The sequence below is a fragment of the Choloepus didactylus genome, chromosome 14, assembly GCF_015220235.1.
Source record: "Choloepus didactylus isolate mChoDid1 chromosome 14, mChoDid1.pri, whole genome shotgun sequence".
In the NCBI taxonomy this organism is placed as follows: domain Eukaryota; kingdom Metazoa; phylum Chordata; class Mammalia; order Pilosa; family Megalonychidae; genus Choloepus; species Choloepus didactylus.
In genome coordinates, this window is record NC_051320.1 from 55,051,307 (window position 1) to 55,071,171 (window position 19,865).

General features: G+C 35.6%; 1 protein-coding gene across 10 annotated transcripts in view; it reads left to right on the plus strand.

Annotated features, from left to right (window-relative positions):
* VPS13B (vacuolar protein sorting 13 homolog B) overlaps nt 1-19,865 on the plus strand; it is a 1,017,676-nt gene that overhangs the window by 496,790 nt on the left and 501,021 nt on the right. For all 10 annotated transcript variants that reach the window (XR_005211694.1, XM_037803400.1, XM_037803396.1 and 7 more), the window contains one exon: nt 1,834-2,068. Coding sequence is in view for 9 of the 10 variants with exons in the window: in XM_037803400.1 (XP_037659328.1) it covers nt 1,834-2,068 (235 nt within the window). In the remaining variant the exon portion in view is untranslated. The remainder of the gene's footprint in view (nt 1-1,833; nt 2,069-19,865) is intronic.

Here is a 19,865-nt window from a genome sequence, read left to right on the forward strand (position 1 = left end):
CATTTTTAGAAATGAGAGAGTTGTTAAGTTTCACAAACTGTCAATTCTGTATGCATTTTCCAGGTAGTTTAAATTTGATGAAATGATTTATTTCTGAATTTGTGGAAGTTTGAAATATATTGTGATTTTGGCAATTGTATGGCAATTTAAATTTGTTTCTCAGGATATTTTAGGATATATTTGCCTGTAGATGGCAGCATATTAATTACCTCACATTTTTTAAGACATTTTCAACATAGAATTAATACCTATTTGAAGTGCTCATTACTGACTCTTAATAGTAATACCTTGTAACCATAACTAGTATAGAAAATCTGCTCATAATGTGCCATTTTGAATTGTGCAATGTAATGTCACTAATCATTTGTGTTAAATATTTTAAAAACATAAGTGTAATATATCTGATACTAAATATAGACTCCCATTTCAGAATAAATATGTTCTGTAATCTTAAATAAACTACTTAACAGATACATAATTTTATCTTGCAGCTTAGATAATTCTAGTACTAAAGAGTGAGCTCATACTTCATGAACTAATGATGTAGTTTTGCAAAATTTCACTTTTGTTTTTCTTCATTGAATTCATCAGTTTCTCTATGCACAGAAAGGTTGAAGAAAAAAGATGAAAAGTTTTGCTATATTTATCAGACTGGCAAATTATTTATTGTATCAAGGAATTCCAAGCCTATTACATATCATTATGTTCTCACTAAGGAATATATTAGCCCAAGAGAAAGGGGTATTATTTTATCCTTATCTTTTATAAAATAAAGTCTCTTTGCTAATGCAAATTAGTAGAATATCCAGGAAACACACCTTCAGATACCACCTGTGTATGCCAAATATTTTGCAGCAACGTAACAAGTCATGTGTTGTATTATTAACAAGTAATTCAAATATGCTAGGCTATTGGGGGCAATTTGATAATCAGGTACAAAATATTACTTTGTAAGAGCCAACTAAGGCTAATAGATTTTAATATACTATATTGCTTCTGAATTTAAAAAATCATGATGTGTTCAGGTTTTGGTTTGGGTTTACTCAATCTTATTTTAACTAAGGACCTGACAAAATTATGAGACATTTCCATGGTAACAGAAGTAACTATAATGGGGACAGAAGAAAGTAAAAATTTCATAGGACTTCACAATTTAGATAATAATTTGAATGGTGACAAAAGCAAAGAATAACTCTGATTTTTAAAGTCTGAATTTTCTTCATTATCATTTATCTGTTCGTCTCTAATAAATGTCATATATATGTATATATACTTGCATCTTTGTACACATGTACATAAAGTATGTGATATAAACTTGTTCTTCTTTAATGCTTGTCTAGTAACATAACCTGAACTTTTTTTCTTGTAGTTTAGTCTGTAAAGTAAAAAAGGAAAGGCCAAGTTCACATAGAAATAGGATTTTTTAGTGTTATTATTTTTTATGGAAGTAAGAACAGTAATATACTAGTCAGTTCTGAGTCCTTAGCTGGTATTAACAAAATCTAGTGAGCTGCAAAAGAAGGAAGATTTTCTCACTTTTTTTGCCGGCACATTTTTAACTCAATCATGTTGTTTGGAAAGAACTGTGGAAAGGCAGATATATTTTCATTTCATGTCACTGTGCCCTTTTGATCAAATTCATAGCAAGAAGAACACTTTTTCAAGTACTTGGTGGGTTCTGTAATAAAAGCAAGTCATAAAAACATAAATATGGGACATTTTCCTCCTTTGAATTGCCCATTTATTCTGGTAAAGATATTAAGTATTTGAGGGTTGTTTTTTCCCCCAAATTAGTCTGATTCAAACATTTTAATTCTGCTTTTGTTTTTTTAGCTTGAAGTACAATCCTGTTGTGTGTTCATTCCAAATGACAGCCTGCCTTCCCCAAGTACAATTGTATCTGGTGACATTCCTGGCACAGTAAGAAGTTGGTACCATGGACAAACCAGCATGCCAGGAACTCTTGTCCTCTGTTTGCCTCAAATAAAGATTATTAGCGCTGGTCATAAGTATATGGAACCTCTGCAGGAGATTCCATTTGCCATCCCACGACCCATCATTGAAGAAGGTAAATTTTAAAAATTCTTTCTATGGTTATTATATACTGCTATTTTTGGTTTTTAAAAAATATTCCAGTACATATGTAAATTAGTCTTGTCATGAGATATTTTTATGTCCAAAGTAAATTAACTACGTGATGCCATTTATTGACTCCGTATCTTCTAATTATATATAAAATTATTTAAATTGCCTACAAAAGATTATATGCAATATAGTATAATCACTGAAATGCTAAACAGAAAAAATTAACTAGGGATAAGAGTTGGTTTTGTATGTTTGCATCAGATTGAACTAAGAATAATATGTAGGTTGATCGTAATTTAAGCCACTTGACTGTTGTATATGAATATATTATTTATATCAACTGTAATTTAGTCTTAGATTTCTCATTTATTTAAACAGTGTCAATAATTGTATGATGATTCTGACCATGACTCTTTCTTCAGTAAATACTTGATTTCTTACATTGCAGTGTTTTCAGTTGCAAATTTATATCCTTCTGAACTTTGACATGTTCATCTCAAACAGAATGTGAACCTTGAAAAGGTTTTTGTCAGAAAGTAAATAATATAGACCTGTATTTTACTAACAAGTTTCAAGCATTTGACAGTGCTAAGCAGGTCAACACCTTGTTCATATTATTCAGATGTAAGTGTATGAGTCCTGATATCATTCATATTACTACAATACTGTTATTGAAAAGCAGATACTATGGGTAATTTTCGACTTTCACTCCGATGTTGATTTTTCTCTTCTTTTCTCTGTACTGAACTTTCCATTGAAATCTTATTTTCTTGGGTATATCAGAAGTTAAGCATCATTTAACTGTCAGAAATTAATGTTGCTAATTAGTAATATGAATACAATTATCATAAAATCACAGAATTCTAAATGTTAGAAGTAATTTTTTAGAGTCCTCCTTATGTGATTTTTGTCTTGGTTCAAGGATCCTTTCTCTGCCATCTTGGACATATCTATCATCTGCTATTCACTTTTGGTTATGGGGAATTCTTTATTATTAAAATGGCTATTATATAGCATATCAAGGATATGCTAGCCTTATATTGAGCAGTGTTCCCTCTTTTTTATTTCTTGTTTTTAAAATTCTGGAATAATTTTTGTAAAATGAAAATAATTTGTTCCTTGATTTTTTATTGAAATTCACTGATTTTTATAAAACTTCATTTATATATAATTCATATATCGAAAACTAATTCTTTCAAAGTGTATAATTTAATGATTTTTAGTATATTCAGAGTCAAGCAAACATTACGACTATCAATTTTAGAACATTTTCATCACATCTAAAAGAAACACTATATCATTAGCAGTAATTCCCCATTTGCCATCCCCGTTTTCCCCGAGCCCTGTCAACCACTAGTCTACTTATTATCTTTAAGGATTTTCCTATTCTAGACATTTCATTTAAATGGAATCGTACAGTATATGCACTTTTGTTACTGGGTTTTTTCATTTACCATGTTTTCAATGTTGATTCTTTTTGGAGCATATATCAATACTTCATTCCTTTCTGGGGCCAAATAATATTCCATTGTATGGATACACCACATATTGTTTATCCATTCATCAGTTGATGGACATTTGTATTGTTTCCACTTTTGGGCTATTATGAATAATGCTTGTATGCACATTATTGTACACACATTATTGAACACATTTTTGTATGAACATCATTTTCTTGGGTATGTACCTAGGAATGAAATTGTTGAGTTATACGGTAAGCTCTGTGATTAAGGTTTGAGGAACTGCCTGGTTGCTTTCCAAAATGTCTACACTCTTTTACAGTTCTGCAGTGATATATAAGGGTTCTGATTTATCCACATCCTTGCCACCACTTGTTATTTTCTGTCTTTTTGATCATTTGATCATAGCCATTCTACTTGGTGTAGAGTGGTATCTCATTGGGTTTTGATTTCCATTTCTCTCATGGTGTTGAAAATCTTTTCATGTGCTTTTTGGCTATGTATATATCTTCTTCTATTCAAATCCTGTGCCCACTTTTTTATTGTATTTGCCTTTTTATTGTTGACAGGTAAGAGTTCTTTATATACTCTAGATATTACACACTTCTCAGATAGATGATTCGAAAATATGTCCACCCATTCTGTAGGTTTTCTCATTTTCTGGAATTTCTTTACAATATATATATTTAATTCCATTTTTTTTCTTGCCACAATGGAAAAATTTCCCCACTATTATTTTATTTTTTTATCCTAGGAATTAACATTCTTTCCACAAAGTAAACTACAGTCCTACAAATAGTAATATGCATATTAAGTTATTAAATTCAGCAGTAAATCAGTCTGTATACCCTCCTCCTGAACAATACACAGGTCTGAAAACATTTTAATTTGGTCATCCTTTCCGATTAACAGATTTTTATTGTCATGTATTTTAATTCTATCTCTTTTATTTTTTAAATACTTCGTAAGATATCATTATTATTTTATAAAATAGATTTTGCCGTGTATGTAACTAGTGCAGGGATCAGAACATTTTTTCAGTAAAGGGCCGGAGAGCAAATATTTTCAGCTTTGCTGGCCATATAGTTTCTGTTGCCACTACTCAGCTCTGCTTTGTAGTGCAAAAGCAGCCATAAACCATATAAATGAGCTTGACTGTGTACCAACAAAACTTTTATTTACAAAATCAAGTGGTGGCCTAGATTTGGTCATTGGTAGTATTTGCCAACCTCCATATTAATGCTCTAAAATCCATTCCTTCCCACAGCTCACTCCTTTCTTCTATCTCAGATTATTTTCTTCTGCCTGAAGTATATCCTTTAGAGTTTCTTTTTGTGATGGTCTGCTGTTAGCAACTCTTTCAATTTTGTTTGAAAATGTCTTTATGTTGTACTCTTTTTTAAAAATTCAGTTTTATTGAGATATATTCATATACCATATAATCATACACAGTGTACAGTCAGTTGTTCACAGTTCCATCATATAGTTGTACATTCGTCACCGTAATCAATTTTTGAACATTTTCTTTACTACAAAAAAAAAAAGAATAAAATAAAACCAAAAAGTGCACCCAAAACATCCCATCTCTTCCTTCCCTCTCTATTACTCATTTAATTTTTGTCTCCATTTTTCTACTCACCTGTCCATATACTGAAAAAAAGGGAGTGTGAGCCACAAAGTTTTCACAATCACACAGTCACACCGTGTAAACTATATAGTTATACAATCGTCTTCAAGCCTACTAGGTTGCAATTCAATAGTTTTGGGTATTTCCTTTTAACTATTCCAATACACTAAAAACTAAAAAAGGAGATCTATATAACACATAAGAATAACCTCCAGAATGACTCCATATGAAATCTCTCAAGCACTGAAACTTTATTTTGTTTCATTTCTCTTCCCCCTTTTGGTCAAGAAGGCTTTCTCAATCCCATGATGCCGGGTCCAGGCTCATCACTGAGAATCACGTCCCACATTGCCGGGGAGATGTACACCCATAGGAGTCATGTCCTACGTAAGGTGGAGGGCAGTGAGTTTACATGCAGAGTTGGCTTAGAGAAAGAGGCCACATCTGAGCAAAAACAGAGGTACTCTGGGGGTCACTCTTATGCACAATTATAAGTAGGCTTAGCCTCTCCTTTGCAGCAACAACCTTCATAAGGACAAGCCCCAAGATCGAGGGCTTGGCCTTCTAAGTTGTTAGTCCCCAATGTTTGCGAAAATATCAGTAATTTCCCAGGTGAAGTTTAATATTTCCACATTTTCCCCAGTCCTCCAAGGGGGCTTTGCAAATATGTTTTTATTCTCTGCCCAAATTACTTTGGGATATACTGGGGCTTCACACTATCCTGTACAAACCAACCAGATTTCACTCCCCATTCAAAGTTCTGTGTAATTATGGTGTTTGAATAAACTGACCATACAAGTAAAATTATATAGTGTGCTACAGAATATATGGATTTTTTTCACCAAATAAACATCTCTTCCTTGGTCTCACACAGAGGTTGAAATTTTAAAACACCCTCGATATCGTCCTTACCCTTTAGTCTGATTTGCCTTAGTCCTAACCAGATCAGGTTCATTCCCATCTCCAATTGAAGTCTGAACTCTTATTCACATTTTTTAACAGTTGCTTTACGGGGGAATAGTGACATTCATAGCTGCCAAACTTTAGCTCTGCGTCTCGGGTGTCACACAGAGAATCAAATTTCCAGGGTCCAACCAGGTTATACACAAAGAGTTCAGCATCTCAGAATTTAGATATGATGAATACAACTCAGGAATAGATGTGACTGCTGTAAGAGCTTACAATCTAAAGATCTTTACAATAAACCTTCTAATAACCTGTGTGTTCTCAGATTCAATTCTCAGAGTTTGCATATTATAGTTAGTACTCTTGTACTCTTTTTTAAATTATATTTTGCTGGTTATACAGTTTTTCATTGACAATGATTTTCTTCTAGCCCATTAAATATATTATTTCACTGGTTCCTGTTTTCCATTGTCCTTTAGAGAGATCCGCCTGTTAGTTTGTGGTTCCTTGAAGGTATTTTCTCTTTTCTCTCTGCTGCTTTGAGGATCTTCTCAGTCTTTGTGTTTTATACTTTCACTATAGGTGCCTGTATTACTGTCCTACAAATTACTACAGACTGGGTGGTTTAAAACAACTTAAAAGTTATTCTCCCACAATTTAGGAAGCCAGAAATCTGAAGTGGCAGCAGAGTTAGTTCCTTCCAACAGCTCAGAGGGAGACTTTCTTTCATGCCTCTCTCCTACCTTTTGGTGGTTGCTGTCAATCCTGTGTTCCTTGGTTTGTAGAGACATCACTCCAAGCTCTGCCTTCTCCATCTTCACATTGCCTTCTTCTCCCTGTGTCTCTGTATTCTCTCCTTTTCTTAAAGGACACCTGTCATGGATTTAGGGCCCATCTTAAATCCAGGATGATTTCATTTTGAGATCCTTAATTTAATTACATCTGCAAAGACTATTTTACCAAATAAGATCAGCATCACAGGTGCTAGAGGTTAGTGCATAGACATGTCTTTTGGGGGACCACTCTTCAACCCTGTACAGTGTCGTTTATGAACTCTGCTTATTCTCTGGCATTAACTCTTCAGATATTGCCTCTGCCTAATTCTTTTCTTATATGTTAGACTTTGTTACTTCTTTACTCTATTTTCCTTGTCTCTACTCTTTAATAATTTTCTCTTTTACTTACTGGGTAATTTCTTTATTGGTTTTTCAGTACATTAGTTCTCTTTTCAGTTATGTCTAATATGCTGTTAAACTTATTCATTGAAATTTTTGAGTCAAATTTTTTAGAAGTCTAATATATCATACAGAAGAGTGCACAGTTCCTAAGTTTACAGCTTTATACATGTTCATCAGATACACCCACCCATATTACCAGCACCTGAAGCAAGATCAAGAATATTATCTTCATCCAGAGGTTTCCTCTAGTCTCTTGCCAGTCACTACCTCTTCAGAGGCAAACCCTATTTTTTTTTTAATTAAATTCAGTTTTATTGAAATATATTCACATACCATACGATCATCCATGGTGTACAATCAACTGTTCACAGTATCATCATATAGTTATGCATTCATCAACCCAATCCATTTTTGAACATTTTCCTTACATCAGAAAGAATCAGAATCAGAATAAAAAATAAAAAGAAAAAAGAACACCCAAATCATTACCCCCATCCCACCCCATTTTTCATTTAGTTTCTGTCCCCATTTTTCTACTCATCCATCCATACACTAGATAAAGAGAGTGCGATCCACAAGGTTCTCACAATCACACTGTCACCCCTTCTAAGCTACATTGTTATACAATCAACTTCAAGAGTCCAGGCTACTGGACTGGAGTTTGATCGTTTCAGGTATTTACTTCTAGCTATTCCAATGCATTAAGACGTAAAATGTTTTATCTATATAGTGCATAAGAATGTCCACCCGAGTGACCTTCTCGACTCCATTTGAAATCTCTCAGCCACTGAAACTTTATTTCGTTTCATTTCACATCCTCCTTTTGGTCAAGAAGATGTTCTCAATCCTCTGATGCTGGATCCAGATTCATCCCTAGGAGTTATATCCTGCGTTGCCAGGGAGATTTACACCTCTGGGAGTCAGGTCCCACATAGGGAGGAGGGCAGTGAGTTTACCCGCCAAGTTGGCTTAGCTAGAGAGAGAGAGGCCACATCTGAGCAACAACGAGGTACTCAGGGAGAGAGTCATAGGCACAATTATAAGCAGGTTTAGCCCCTCCTTCCCCTCCTTTGTAGTAATGAGCTTCCTAAGGGCAAGTCCCGAGACAGAGGGCTCGGAACACCAAACCACCAGTCTTCAATGTTTGTGATAACATCAGCAACAATCCAGGTGAGGAGAAGTCCAACACTTTCATATTTCCCCCATCTCTTTAGGGGGGCCCTGCATATATATTTTTATTCTCTGTCCAAATTACTTTGGAATGTGTCACTATTTTGCTCTAACCTATACTAACCTACCATATCTCACTTCCTAGTCAAAGTTCCATGTAATTGTAGTGTTTGAACAAACTGACTCTAGAAGTCGTACTGTTTAGAAAATATAGATCCTGCACCAAATAAACATCTCTTCCATTGGTCTCACATGAAGTTGAAGTTTTAACACACAGTCAGTTTCAACCTTCACCTTTTGGCCCGATTTGCCCTAGTCTTAACCAGATCTGCTTCATTCATATCTCTAATTGAAGTCTGGGCTCTTTTTCAGCCTTTTTTTTTTTTTAAAGTTGCTGTATGTGCTAATACTGACTTTCATATCTGCTGAGCTGTGAGTTTCAGGTGTCATGCAGACACCCAGTTCTAGAGACCAATCAGGTTATACACAAAGGGATCAGCATCTCAGAGTTTGGAGATAGCCATTACAATGGCAAACCGTATCTTGATAACTAATACCATAAATTAAGTTTCCTAGTTTTGAACCTCATAGCCCTTTATTTGTTGAATTTTTAATTTTACTTATTATGATATTCTTTTCATTTTGATTCTTCTTTTAAACTGCTTGCTTTTTATTCAAATCTCAAACCCTTTTAATTCTTGAAACATGAAACCTTTATATTATTGTCTAATTCCTGGTGATTCTTGCCTATTATGCCTTGTATTCCTTGTGTTTTCTTTTTCCTTTCTCCCTCCCTCCCTCCCTCCCTCATGCTCTCATTCCTGCCTTTCCACTTATTTTCCTTGGAACTTTCTCTATAGAAATTTTTTGAAGACTAGTATCAAAGATTCTTCCTGAGCAGTTTTGCATTTACTTCTCTCAGATTGGGATCATTACCAGTTCAGTACTACTTGAATCTAAATTCTTTGTTAGAAGTTTTTCTACTACCAGGATAATGAAAACTCAGATTACATCCTCTTATGAGAGCTGGCTTGTGGTTTTGAATTGTTTTCTCTCTTCAAGTTTCAATTTTTTTGATAGATTTTGTGAGAGGGCCATACAGAGAAGGGGAGGTGAGGGCAGTTTTATTTCTCGTTTACCCTGACATTAAGGGTGTAGACATTTTTGTACCAGCTTTATGTCCTACTCATGTCTGTACTGTGCATGAACCCTGCGCTTTGTTTATAGTCAACTTTTAGCTGTGAACCAGGATGCTTGATTTTACCAGCTTTGAAATGCCTCAAGGTTTTTGCTTTGCTTATCTGAGATAATGGCTTCTCTCAATCCCTTGCTTTAATATCCTAACTTTTTAGGGAAGCTCATTAATGAATTTAAGGACGTATCATTCATAAATAAATAAATTCAATAGATAGATAATTATAAATAACATTTTATAGTACATAAATTTTATAAAGTTATATAAATGTATTTATATACTTTTAAAATTCATTATTGGTTTTTGGCAGAAGGATCATTCAGGGCACTAAATTTTATGCCCTTTTTTTTCTAGTGGATTGTAGAAAAGGACTGGTATATACTACCCCATTATTCTTTATTTCTTCAATGCTCATTTAAAATCCCTCATAATTATAAAATCCTGCCTCTTGTCATTTTAATATGATAAATTATTTTATTCTCCTCTTGTTTCTCAACTACATTATGAATGACTTAAGAAACAGAAGTCTCCATCTTTAAAGCATCAGTTGTTATTTATAGTCTATGATTTTTTTCCTAGAACTGAGTTAGACAGCAACTTAGTTTATTTTGAACATTAAAAAAAAAAAGAAAAATTCACATACCATATGGAAAGACATAGAATCAAATAGAAACTTCCAAAGTCTCTTTTTCATACTCCCTAGGAGAACATAGAGTGACTATATAATCAACATTGAGACATAAAATAGAAACAATTTTTAACCATATGGGAACTCTCATAGGCCAGCTCTATCCTGAGGAAAGGAGACTATTTCTAGAGACTTAAACTCTCTGTAGGTATTAAGGACCTAAATTTATGAAGGAGAAGAAATTTATTCTCCTTCATTTAAAAAGGGTATTTGTAAAAATGTTTGGGTTTAACTCTTTGATGCATGCTTATATAGAGTTATTTAACCTTTACCTTTATATCTGTATTTAGATGGAAAAAGAATATGTAGGCCTGTTTACTCATTTTAACAGTTTTCAACCAGTCCTCCGGTTTCACTGTCATTTTTTTCAAATGTACTTGAGTATTAGAACCTGTCCAGGGGCTTCATAGCTTAACCCTCTGCTCTTCAGAGTCGCTTGCTCTTTGTCTATGAACTTTCCATTTTATAAAATTTTGTGATATCTCTTATCTGTTTTCATGTCCTCTCCTGTTCTGGTAGGTCTTTGTGGTTTATAATGCTTATTATTTCTACTATCATTTTGCTGATTTCAGAATGTAGCTTAACATTTTTGATCTTTAATGTTCAAATGGTTAATGAATGTTTCTAAATCCATACCACCTTCCTATTATGCCTCTTTCTAGTTTGCTTCTCTGATACTATTATTTTATATTCAGCTAATTTTTGTTCAGTTAACATTTTTTGATAAGTGTAGAGGAGGCATTTGTAGGAGGGGGAATGGGGAGGTTAACTGGAGACAAAGAAGTTAGTTAAATAATGCAGTTACCTATTATGGTTGTCTAGAAGGAACATGAGTGTCAGAACCAGGAAAGTGGTGAGAGGGAAGGAGAGAATGGGAAAGAATAAAGAAATACTTAAGAGGTTAAAAAAAGACCTGGTGAAACTTCATGGCTAGATTACTTATGGATAGTGAGGGAGAAGAAAATATGTAGAATAACTCTGTGGTTCCTAGTTTGGATGTCTACATAGTCTTTCATATAGTTAGTATTATGATTAGGAATAAAAGAAGAGGGCCTGTTTTTGGTATGCCACAATGAGTTTCTTTCTCTGTCTCTTTTCTCTCCCTCTTTAATCTCCCACAGGAAGGAATTTCAAATTCCTCCCCCTTTGTCATGCAAAGTAATTTAGTATTTTTTGTCTTAAATGTCTTTCATGGCTTCCCATCAATCTTAGGGTAAATTTAAAAATTCTTAACACAACCACCTGGTCACATCTGCAGACTTATTTTCTGCCACTGTCTCCACTGCTAGCTATTGCCCTACCCAAATTCCAGTAGTCTTTTCTGCTTTCTTTGAATAAGCACAGCTCTGTCCAGTCACATATACTGCAAACACAACTTCCTCCTTCCTGACGTCTTTTCCAGGTTTCCTTCTCCATCTCATCCTTCAGCCTTTGATGTATTTCACTTATTAGGTCCCCCTGTTCTGCTTTCATTGTACCCCACTCATCACTTTTATAACTCTTATCCCAATTGTAATTGTTTTTGTTTAGCATCTGATTCCTCTCCAAGGTGAAGAGGGCAGGGACCATGTCTGCCTGGTTCTCTGAACTATTCCCAACACCTAGGACAGTGCATGGTATAGAATAGGAGCCCACTAAATGCTTGTTGAGTAAGTGAGGGCAATACGTTTTGACTGTTTAGTAAATAGTTTTTGGTTATAGTAAGGGAAAAAGAAAACCTTAAAAAACAAAAAGATCAACTTCTAACTTGTCTTTAGATTCACAAACAATAAACAATTGAACAAAAATTCCTGGTCATTATGAAATGGAAAACATGAAAAAAAAAAAAGAACCAGCATTACAAAGATGGTCAATAAGGATGAATAAGAAGGATTCTTATTGTAGATTTGAGGCTCTTTCTATACTGAACTTGGACTTTTAAAGTTCAAGATGAGGAACTGTTTGTTGAAATGTGTCATCTGATTTCAATTGCCATGGAAAGGGAGAGATGATCTCCAGTGTAGCCAGATCCAATCTACGGAGGTTGTTTGGGTCAAAATCAACATATTGAGTTTCATTAGGGAGCACTTGCAGTGAGACTTGCAGATGTAATTTGCTACATCCAGCTAACACCTCTGAGCAGACGGGTTTCTAACCTGTGTCTAACAGAGGTTTGTTTTTTCTTCTTTGAAAGAGTTGCCTGTGACTTTAATAAAATATTTTGACAGAAATGGAATATTGAGATCATTTATAAATTAAAACTTTGCTGTTGTTAGATTTAGTGAGTTTTATAGAAACTGATGCACAAATTGCTCTTCAACTATGAAAAACATGAGGGTTATCTTTTCATGTAATTCTTACTCACCTTAGTGGTTTATATTGTTTCATTCTAGATTGTTTTTATATCATAGTTTGATAATCACAATTTCTACTTCTTCTGAAAGATGGTTATATAGTGATTTTTTTTTCATTTTCTCAGTTTTTAAAAAATTTTTAATCCCTAAACTATGTATGTAAATGGGACCCTTTGTAAAGAAGAGGAATTTTTAGACAAGAGTTTCAGAGTTGTTGTTCTGACGTTGCCTGAGACCAAAAAAATGTGTTTTTTTGAATGTTTATGAAGGTAACATTCCCATTAAAGAAAATTTGGAAAGCAAGAAGAAAAATAGAAGAAGAAAATAGAAATCATTTTTGATGATATTGACTATTAACATTTTGGTTTTTTATTTCTTCCCAGTTTTTTGTGTTCAGTTTTGTGTGTCATATATGCATGTTTGCTTATTATGTAAAATTAACAGTATTTCATATAGACTTAACCTTTTTTAATCCATTTCCATATGAAAATAAGAGAATTTGTTAGGTATTACCTCATGCACATTCATATTACATGATTCATATGTAAATCATGTTTTTTCAGGTTACAAGGAAGAGGGAGTGTCAAGTTATCTTTGGAAATGGGGTTCAATGTAAGGACCTGAGGGTCAACAGAAAAGCATCAGAAGTGGTTATAGTATATCAGTCAGAGGATGGAATGTAGACTGGGACATAGCAACTTTTGTGACCTCACAGCAGTTTTGCTCACCCTATCAGAAGCTAGGCTTGACTACTTCTTTTTAGTTGACTCTCTGGTGCTTGAATTTCAACATCTCTCCTCTTTGACTTTATTTTTTAGGGCAGTGCCTGCTAGCCTGCTGCTGAAGTTGCTACGTCTTGACTTTTCTGTTTGTATCTCATTTTCAGACTGAATATATGATTAGGCTAGTTAATTCTGAGGAGAGCTTCCATTATTTTTTTCTTTTCAACACCTTTATTGTGATAGAATTTACATAGGTTAAAATTCACCCATTTTCAGTGGATAATTTGATGGTTTTTTAGTAGATTTATAAAGTTGTGCCACCAGCCCCACAATACCATTTGAGAACATTTCCATCACCAAAAAGTTCCATCATGTCCATTTGCAATTAATCCCTGCTCCCTAGGCACCCACTGTTCTACTTTTTGTCTCTATAAATTTGTCTTTTTATGAATATTTAATATAATTGAAACCATACAACATACAATCTTTTGCCATCTGTCTTCTTACACTTAGTATAAGTGAGGTTCATCTATGATATAGCATGGATCAGGAGTTGGCTCCTCCTTATTGCTGAGTAGTATTCCATTGTATGACTATACAACACTTTATTTAACCATTCACCAGTTGATATACACTTGGATTGTTACCAATTTTTGACTATAGTGAATAATGCTGCTATAGACCTTTGGGTATGTGTATTTATATGGACAAATATTATACTTTATAATTGAGTTTTGGATTGGAATCGTTGGGTTATATAGTAATGCATTTATAATAGGGTTCTACTTTCTACAGACCCTTGTCAACATTTGGTATTTTAGCCATGCTGGAAAGTATCTGGTGGCATCTCATTTGGTGTCAGTTTGCATTTTTGTAATGACTAATGATGTTGAACATGTTTTAATATACTTACCATTTGTGTATCTTCTTTACTGAAATGTTTTGTCCTTTTTTAATTGGGTTGTTTGTATTCTTACTATTGAGTTGTGAGAGTTCTTTATATATTTTAGATGCAAGTCCTTTTTGAGATATATGATTTGCTGATATTTTTGTCCAGGCTGAGGCCTGTCTTTTCATTTTCTTGGTGGTTGCTTTTGAAATAAAGAAAGTTTTTCTTTCTTTTATGAATTGTGTTTTGGGGTGGCATATTTTTCTCTTCATCAGTCAACTAATTGTATGGTATGTCTTACAAGGCCATAGCTGTGGCTGGGAAAGAGAAGATAATGTGTCAGGAGTGGGGGCCATGGACATTTGGGCCACTTCCTTGTTTGATGTACTTGTGCCTTCATGGCCTGCTTGAGCCTGATTTCTTATATACCACTTCCATTTGATGATGGAGTGGTGTTGTCCACACCCAACTTTATGGCTTGATGGGTTAGACAACACTCAGTTCATAATGGGCAACTCAGGTCTTATGGTAACTTGGTGGCCTGTGGTTAGGCATTCAGTCTCTCCTAAGGCCCAGTAGCAGGCAGGCTAAAAGCTATTTCTCAAAAGGAGAATAGTCATCTGCACAGGATGGCAGGGCTTTGCTCCAAAATCCTAAGGGTCTGTGCTGCAATTTTCCAATAAAGACCTGCCAAAGGCTCCATATAGCATCTCTATTTGCCACTGACACTTCTAACACCATTGGATTGCTGGATCATGTGACCCAAATGGCAGAACAGCTTGCATAACAGCCTGGATGAACCTATTGCAGAGCCTCTTCTTGGACCGGTCCGCACTCAAAACTAGCAGTTTTTCAGGTTACTCAGTAAAGGGGCTAGAATAGCATACCCAAATGAGGGATGTGTTGCCTCTAGAATCCAAAAAGGCCTACCAGGTGTTGTGCCTGTGTCTTGATTGTAACAGAGGCCAGATACAACAGCTTATCCTTCACCTTAGAAGATATATCTTGTTATGCTCCATACTACTGGGTGCCTAGAAATTTCACAGAGGTGGAAGGTCCCTGAATTTTTGTTGGGTTTATCTCCCACCCTCTGACCTGCAAATGTCTTACTAATAAGTCTAGAGTAGTTGCTATTTCTTGCTCACTAAGTCCAGTCAGTATAAAGACATAATTATAATAGACCAGTGTGATATCTTGTGTAAGGGAAAAGTGATCAGGTTCCCCATGGTCTAGATTATGACATAGGGCTGGAGAGATAATATACCCCTGAGGTAGGACAGTGAATGCCTATTGCTGGCCTTGCCAGCTGGGAGCAAACTGTTTCTGGTAGTCTTTACTAACATGTGTCAAGAGAAAAGCAGATCAGTAGCTGATGTACCAGATATCGGAAATGTGTTGATATGCTCAAGCAGTTACACTACATCTGGAACAGCAGCTGCAGTTGGAGTCACTACCTGGTTAAATATATGATAATCCACTGCCATCCTCCAAGATCCATCTGCATTCTTCACAGTCCAGATAAGACAGTTGAATGGGGATGTGGTGGGGATTTACCCTTGCATCCTTCAAGACCTTGATGGTGGTGCTAATGTCTGCACTTCCTCCAGGAATGCAGTATTGCTTTTGATTTACTATTTTGCTAGATAGAGGCAGATCTGGTGGCTTCCACTTTGCTTTTGCTACTATGATAGCTGTCACTCCACAGGTCAGGGAACCAGTGTGGGAATTCTGCCAGTTGCTGAGTATATCTATTCCAATAATGCAGTCTGGAATTGGGGAAATAACCACAGAAGGGGTTTGGAAACACACTGGACCCATGGTGAGACTGGACCTGAGCATAAATTCCATTTATCACTTGACCTCCATAAGCCCCTACTCTGACTTTAGGACCACAGTGATGTTTTGAGTCTCCTGGAATTAATGTCAGTTCAGAACCAATGTCCAGTAATCCCAGAAATGTCTGATCATTTCCTTTTCCCCAATGCACAGTCACCCTGGTAAAAGGCCATAAACAATATAAATTTTTGGCAGCATAGAGGGTCCCTCTACAAGGGAACCTGACCTTTATTCAAGGGATTCTGCATCCATAAACTGACTCAAGTCTGGGAATTGATGAGAGGTGTGACACTCTGTTGTTGTGATTCAAGCTAGACTTTGTTCATTTGACATAGAACTCTTCTGCCTATACAGATCAAGTAAGAATTTAGTAGACTGCCCATGTGTTTCACTTCTAAGTGCCGTAGGATCATCTTGCCAGTGCCATAGGTCTCTGCTAGTCCAACTATTCTAACTACTGCTTTGACTCTGCTGTCCATTATGGGAGCCACAATCACCCTGTCTTTGACAAAACTTGCTTCCTGCCAACCCCGGGATCTGATTATCCCCATTGTGTTTAAGAATCCAAGTTTAGTGGCAGCAGTTCCGACAGTAATATCTGACCTATGAAGGGGGGCAGCTACAGAGTTCGTCAGGGATGATGGAACTGCTTACAAATTTATTCCTCATAATCCTGGTGAAAAGTGTGTTCTCTGGACATTCCTGGGGTGGGTAGGGGGTCTTACATGGTATCTACTCTAACATTTCAAACTCTCCAATCCTTTGGCTCTTCTCACCTACTTGATACCAGGGCGGTTCTGGCAATTCAACTGTCAGATAATATAGGCCACCTTTTGGTCCATGCTTCAGCCAACCAACCAAATTAATAGAGACCTTTCTAACCCCTTGAGCTTTAACATTGACTCCAGAATCTCTGCTTAATGAGCCCATATCAATAAATTCAGCCCTATCCAACTTTATATTCCTTCCACCAACATCTCACACTCTGAATATCCATTCCTAGACATACTTCCCAGATTGCTCTCTATAGAAATTGGAAAAATCATGAAGTTCTTTTGCAGTGTAGTGTACCTAACTTTTCAGGGCCTGTTGGAACTTCAGTCTCATTATAGGTCTGGAATAAAAGAGAGATGTTGGGGGTTGGGTTGTGAGAAGAATTAGCAGAGTCTTGCAAGCCAACGACTTCAAAGCCGTTCATCACATTTTTTTCTGGGGAAATATGGTTAATCTCTACAGAGAGGTGTGAGGACTGTTTCCTCAGTGGAGGCAGTTATAGATTTATCAGGCACAGCAGGGTTAAGGTGAGAAGGGATGGCTGATCCCCCTAGGCAGACCAGAGGTGAGATGGCTGGTTCCTCCGGGCAGACCGTTTTTAGCATTATTTAGTAAAGAAGACTTTGCAGAATCTAAGGGATCAATGTCCCCTCAGTCATCATCAGCCCATATATCCCAGTCGAGTGTTTTTGTCAGTTTGTCAAGCTTTATAATTTATTTTGGGAAAGAGGATTTGTTAGTTAACCTCCTCCCTCAGTCTTAGCCAGATGTCTCACCTGACTCCCCTTCTTTTCCAAGCCACTTTATAGGCTACTAGCTTTTTTCATATTTAGCCTGAAAGTGATTGATTTTGTTATCTCCTCAGTTTGGCCCTATTAAGAATCAAGCAATTCATTGCTTGGTGATTATGCCAAAAGAATTACCTGCAATTATGAATGTGGAGTTTTATCACTGCCCAGTTTATGTAGAGTTTTACCACTGTCCAGTATACATGCTGGACAGTGATAAAACTGTCCAGTATACATGCTGTGTATAATAAATAAAACAAATATATAGCAACATGATATCTCAGATTATCAGTTTCTTTGAGTGAACTCCAACCTTGGATCATTCCAACTACTTGACATCTCTGCTTCTTTTCCGATGTTTCTAACAATTGTTGGGAAAATATTACCTCTGGTCCATATTGATAATTTTGTAAGTCTATGCAACTCTTTTAATGTCTTTCCATTTTTTACAATAGATATTACAAACTTTCTCTATAGTCTTCAAGCCCATAGAAACTATTTTCCCTACTCATTCTCAGTAGTTAATCTCCGTATGTCTTTAATGAAATTGTTGATATCTTCCCACCCAAACACAGTTCCACCACAGGGCCTTTATACTTATTGTTCCTCTTTTTCTAGAACCCTTTCTTCCAAATAACCTCAGGGCTCTCTACAGAATTTCACTTTATCAGAGAAGCCTTCCTGGACTTTCCTATTTTCAAATAGCACCTCCATCAGCTTCCATCGCCTTACAGCTGTTTAATTGTTCTTCAGAGCACTTATCACCATTCAACATACTATTAATTATTAATAAATTACCTTCCTTTCCACCACTGAATGCGAACTCCAGGAGAGCAGTGATTTTGTATTGTTTACTGCTCTGTATCTAGATTCTAGAATAATGCTTATCAGGTAGCTTTTATTCAGTAAATATTTATTGAACAAATTAGTTTACCTTATAGAACTAGTCCTTAGTCTGCTGCTAGTGCATAGGACCTACTGCTTATAAACAATCCTTTTTGCTTATTGATTCATATGTCACATAGTCATTCATTCATAAGGCTAATTATTTATTGAGTACCTACTCTAGGCTATGCACTGTGCTTTTTAAAGAACTTGCTTCATCAGTTATAACCTCCTTATCTTCTCCCTTTTGAGCATGCAAAACATTCAAATTCCTTTCCATTTTATTAATCAAGAAACAGACCTTAGTTGCCAAATCCAACTTTTTCATCTGTGACATTTCCTTCTTGAAATTCTAACCTAACTTCTGGGAAACCACTCTCTTTTGGTTTGTCCTTTTAGTTCTGGGCCACTCCTTCTGAATATCCTCATGGATCTTCCTCTACTCTTCCCTTAAATATGGGTGTCCATAATTACAGCTCCCATGGCTGTACATTTCCTTTAGCTACCACCTTTACACTGATGGTTTATAAATCTGTAAGGTTACTATATACCTGGCTTCTTTATTCCTTTCTTATATGTCCACAAGATGCCTCAGATATTATTGATACAATTTTGTCTTATAGCATAGGACTCTTTGATACAAAAAAATTCTTCTATTCCTAATTTCATAGCTAATTCCTGTAGTACTCATCAGCTTTAGCATGTCTTTGAAGTGACTCTTCTAAATCCCAGAATCTGGTAACCACACTTGAGGCACTGAATTATGGATAACCATGCACTACAGAGTAAAGGTTTCTTTCCATCTTGTCCTCTTTTGTGTGAGGTTTTCATGAAGTAGAATTTATTAATTCTAACTCCTTCATTTAGAATTTGGAATTGTTTCTAGGACTGGAAGAGCCCTACTACAATCTGTGAACTACCCAATACTGAAATAAGTGAAATTCATGGGGGCTTTACTTTTTACCTTTTGTTCTGTTCTTTACTTCTGCTTCTTTCTTGTGTCTAAGTTGATTCTTTCACCATAATGAAATACTCCACATAATTCATGCTGACAGAAAAGGACTGAAATGGCTAAAAAACTTCTGTGGGAAAGCAGAAGATTGGGAATGTGCCTTTCTTCCTAACACTAAGGGACAAGTAGATTTAGAAGTCTTACCCAGGTTGGACTGCAAAGTCAAGGCTCATTTTGCTATACCAGGCAGTATCATAACGTTCTGACTCACTTACTTATTAAACCAATCTATAAACAGAAGTAAATTAGTGTAGTCTTTCAATACGTAAAATGAATGTACAAATGTTTATCTCTTATTCCTATAGATTTCTTAATTA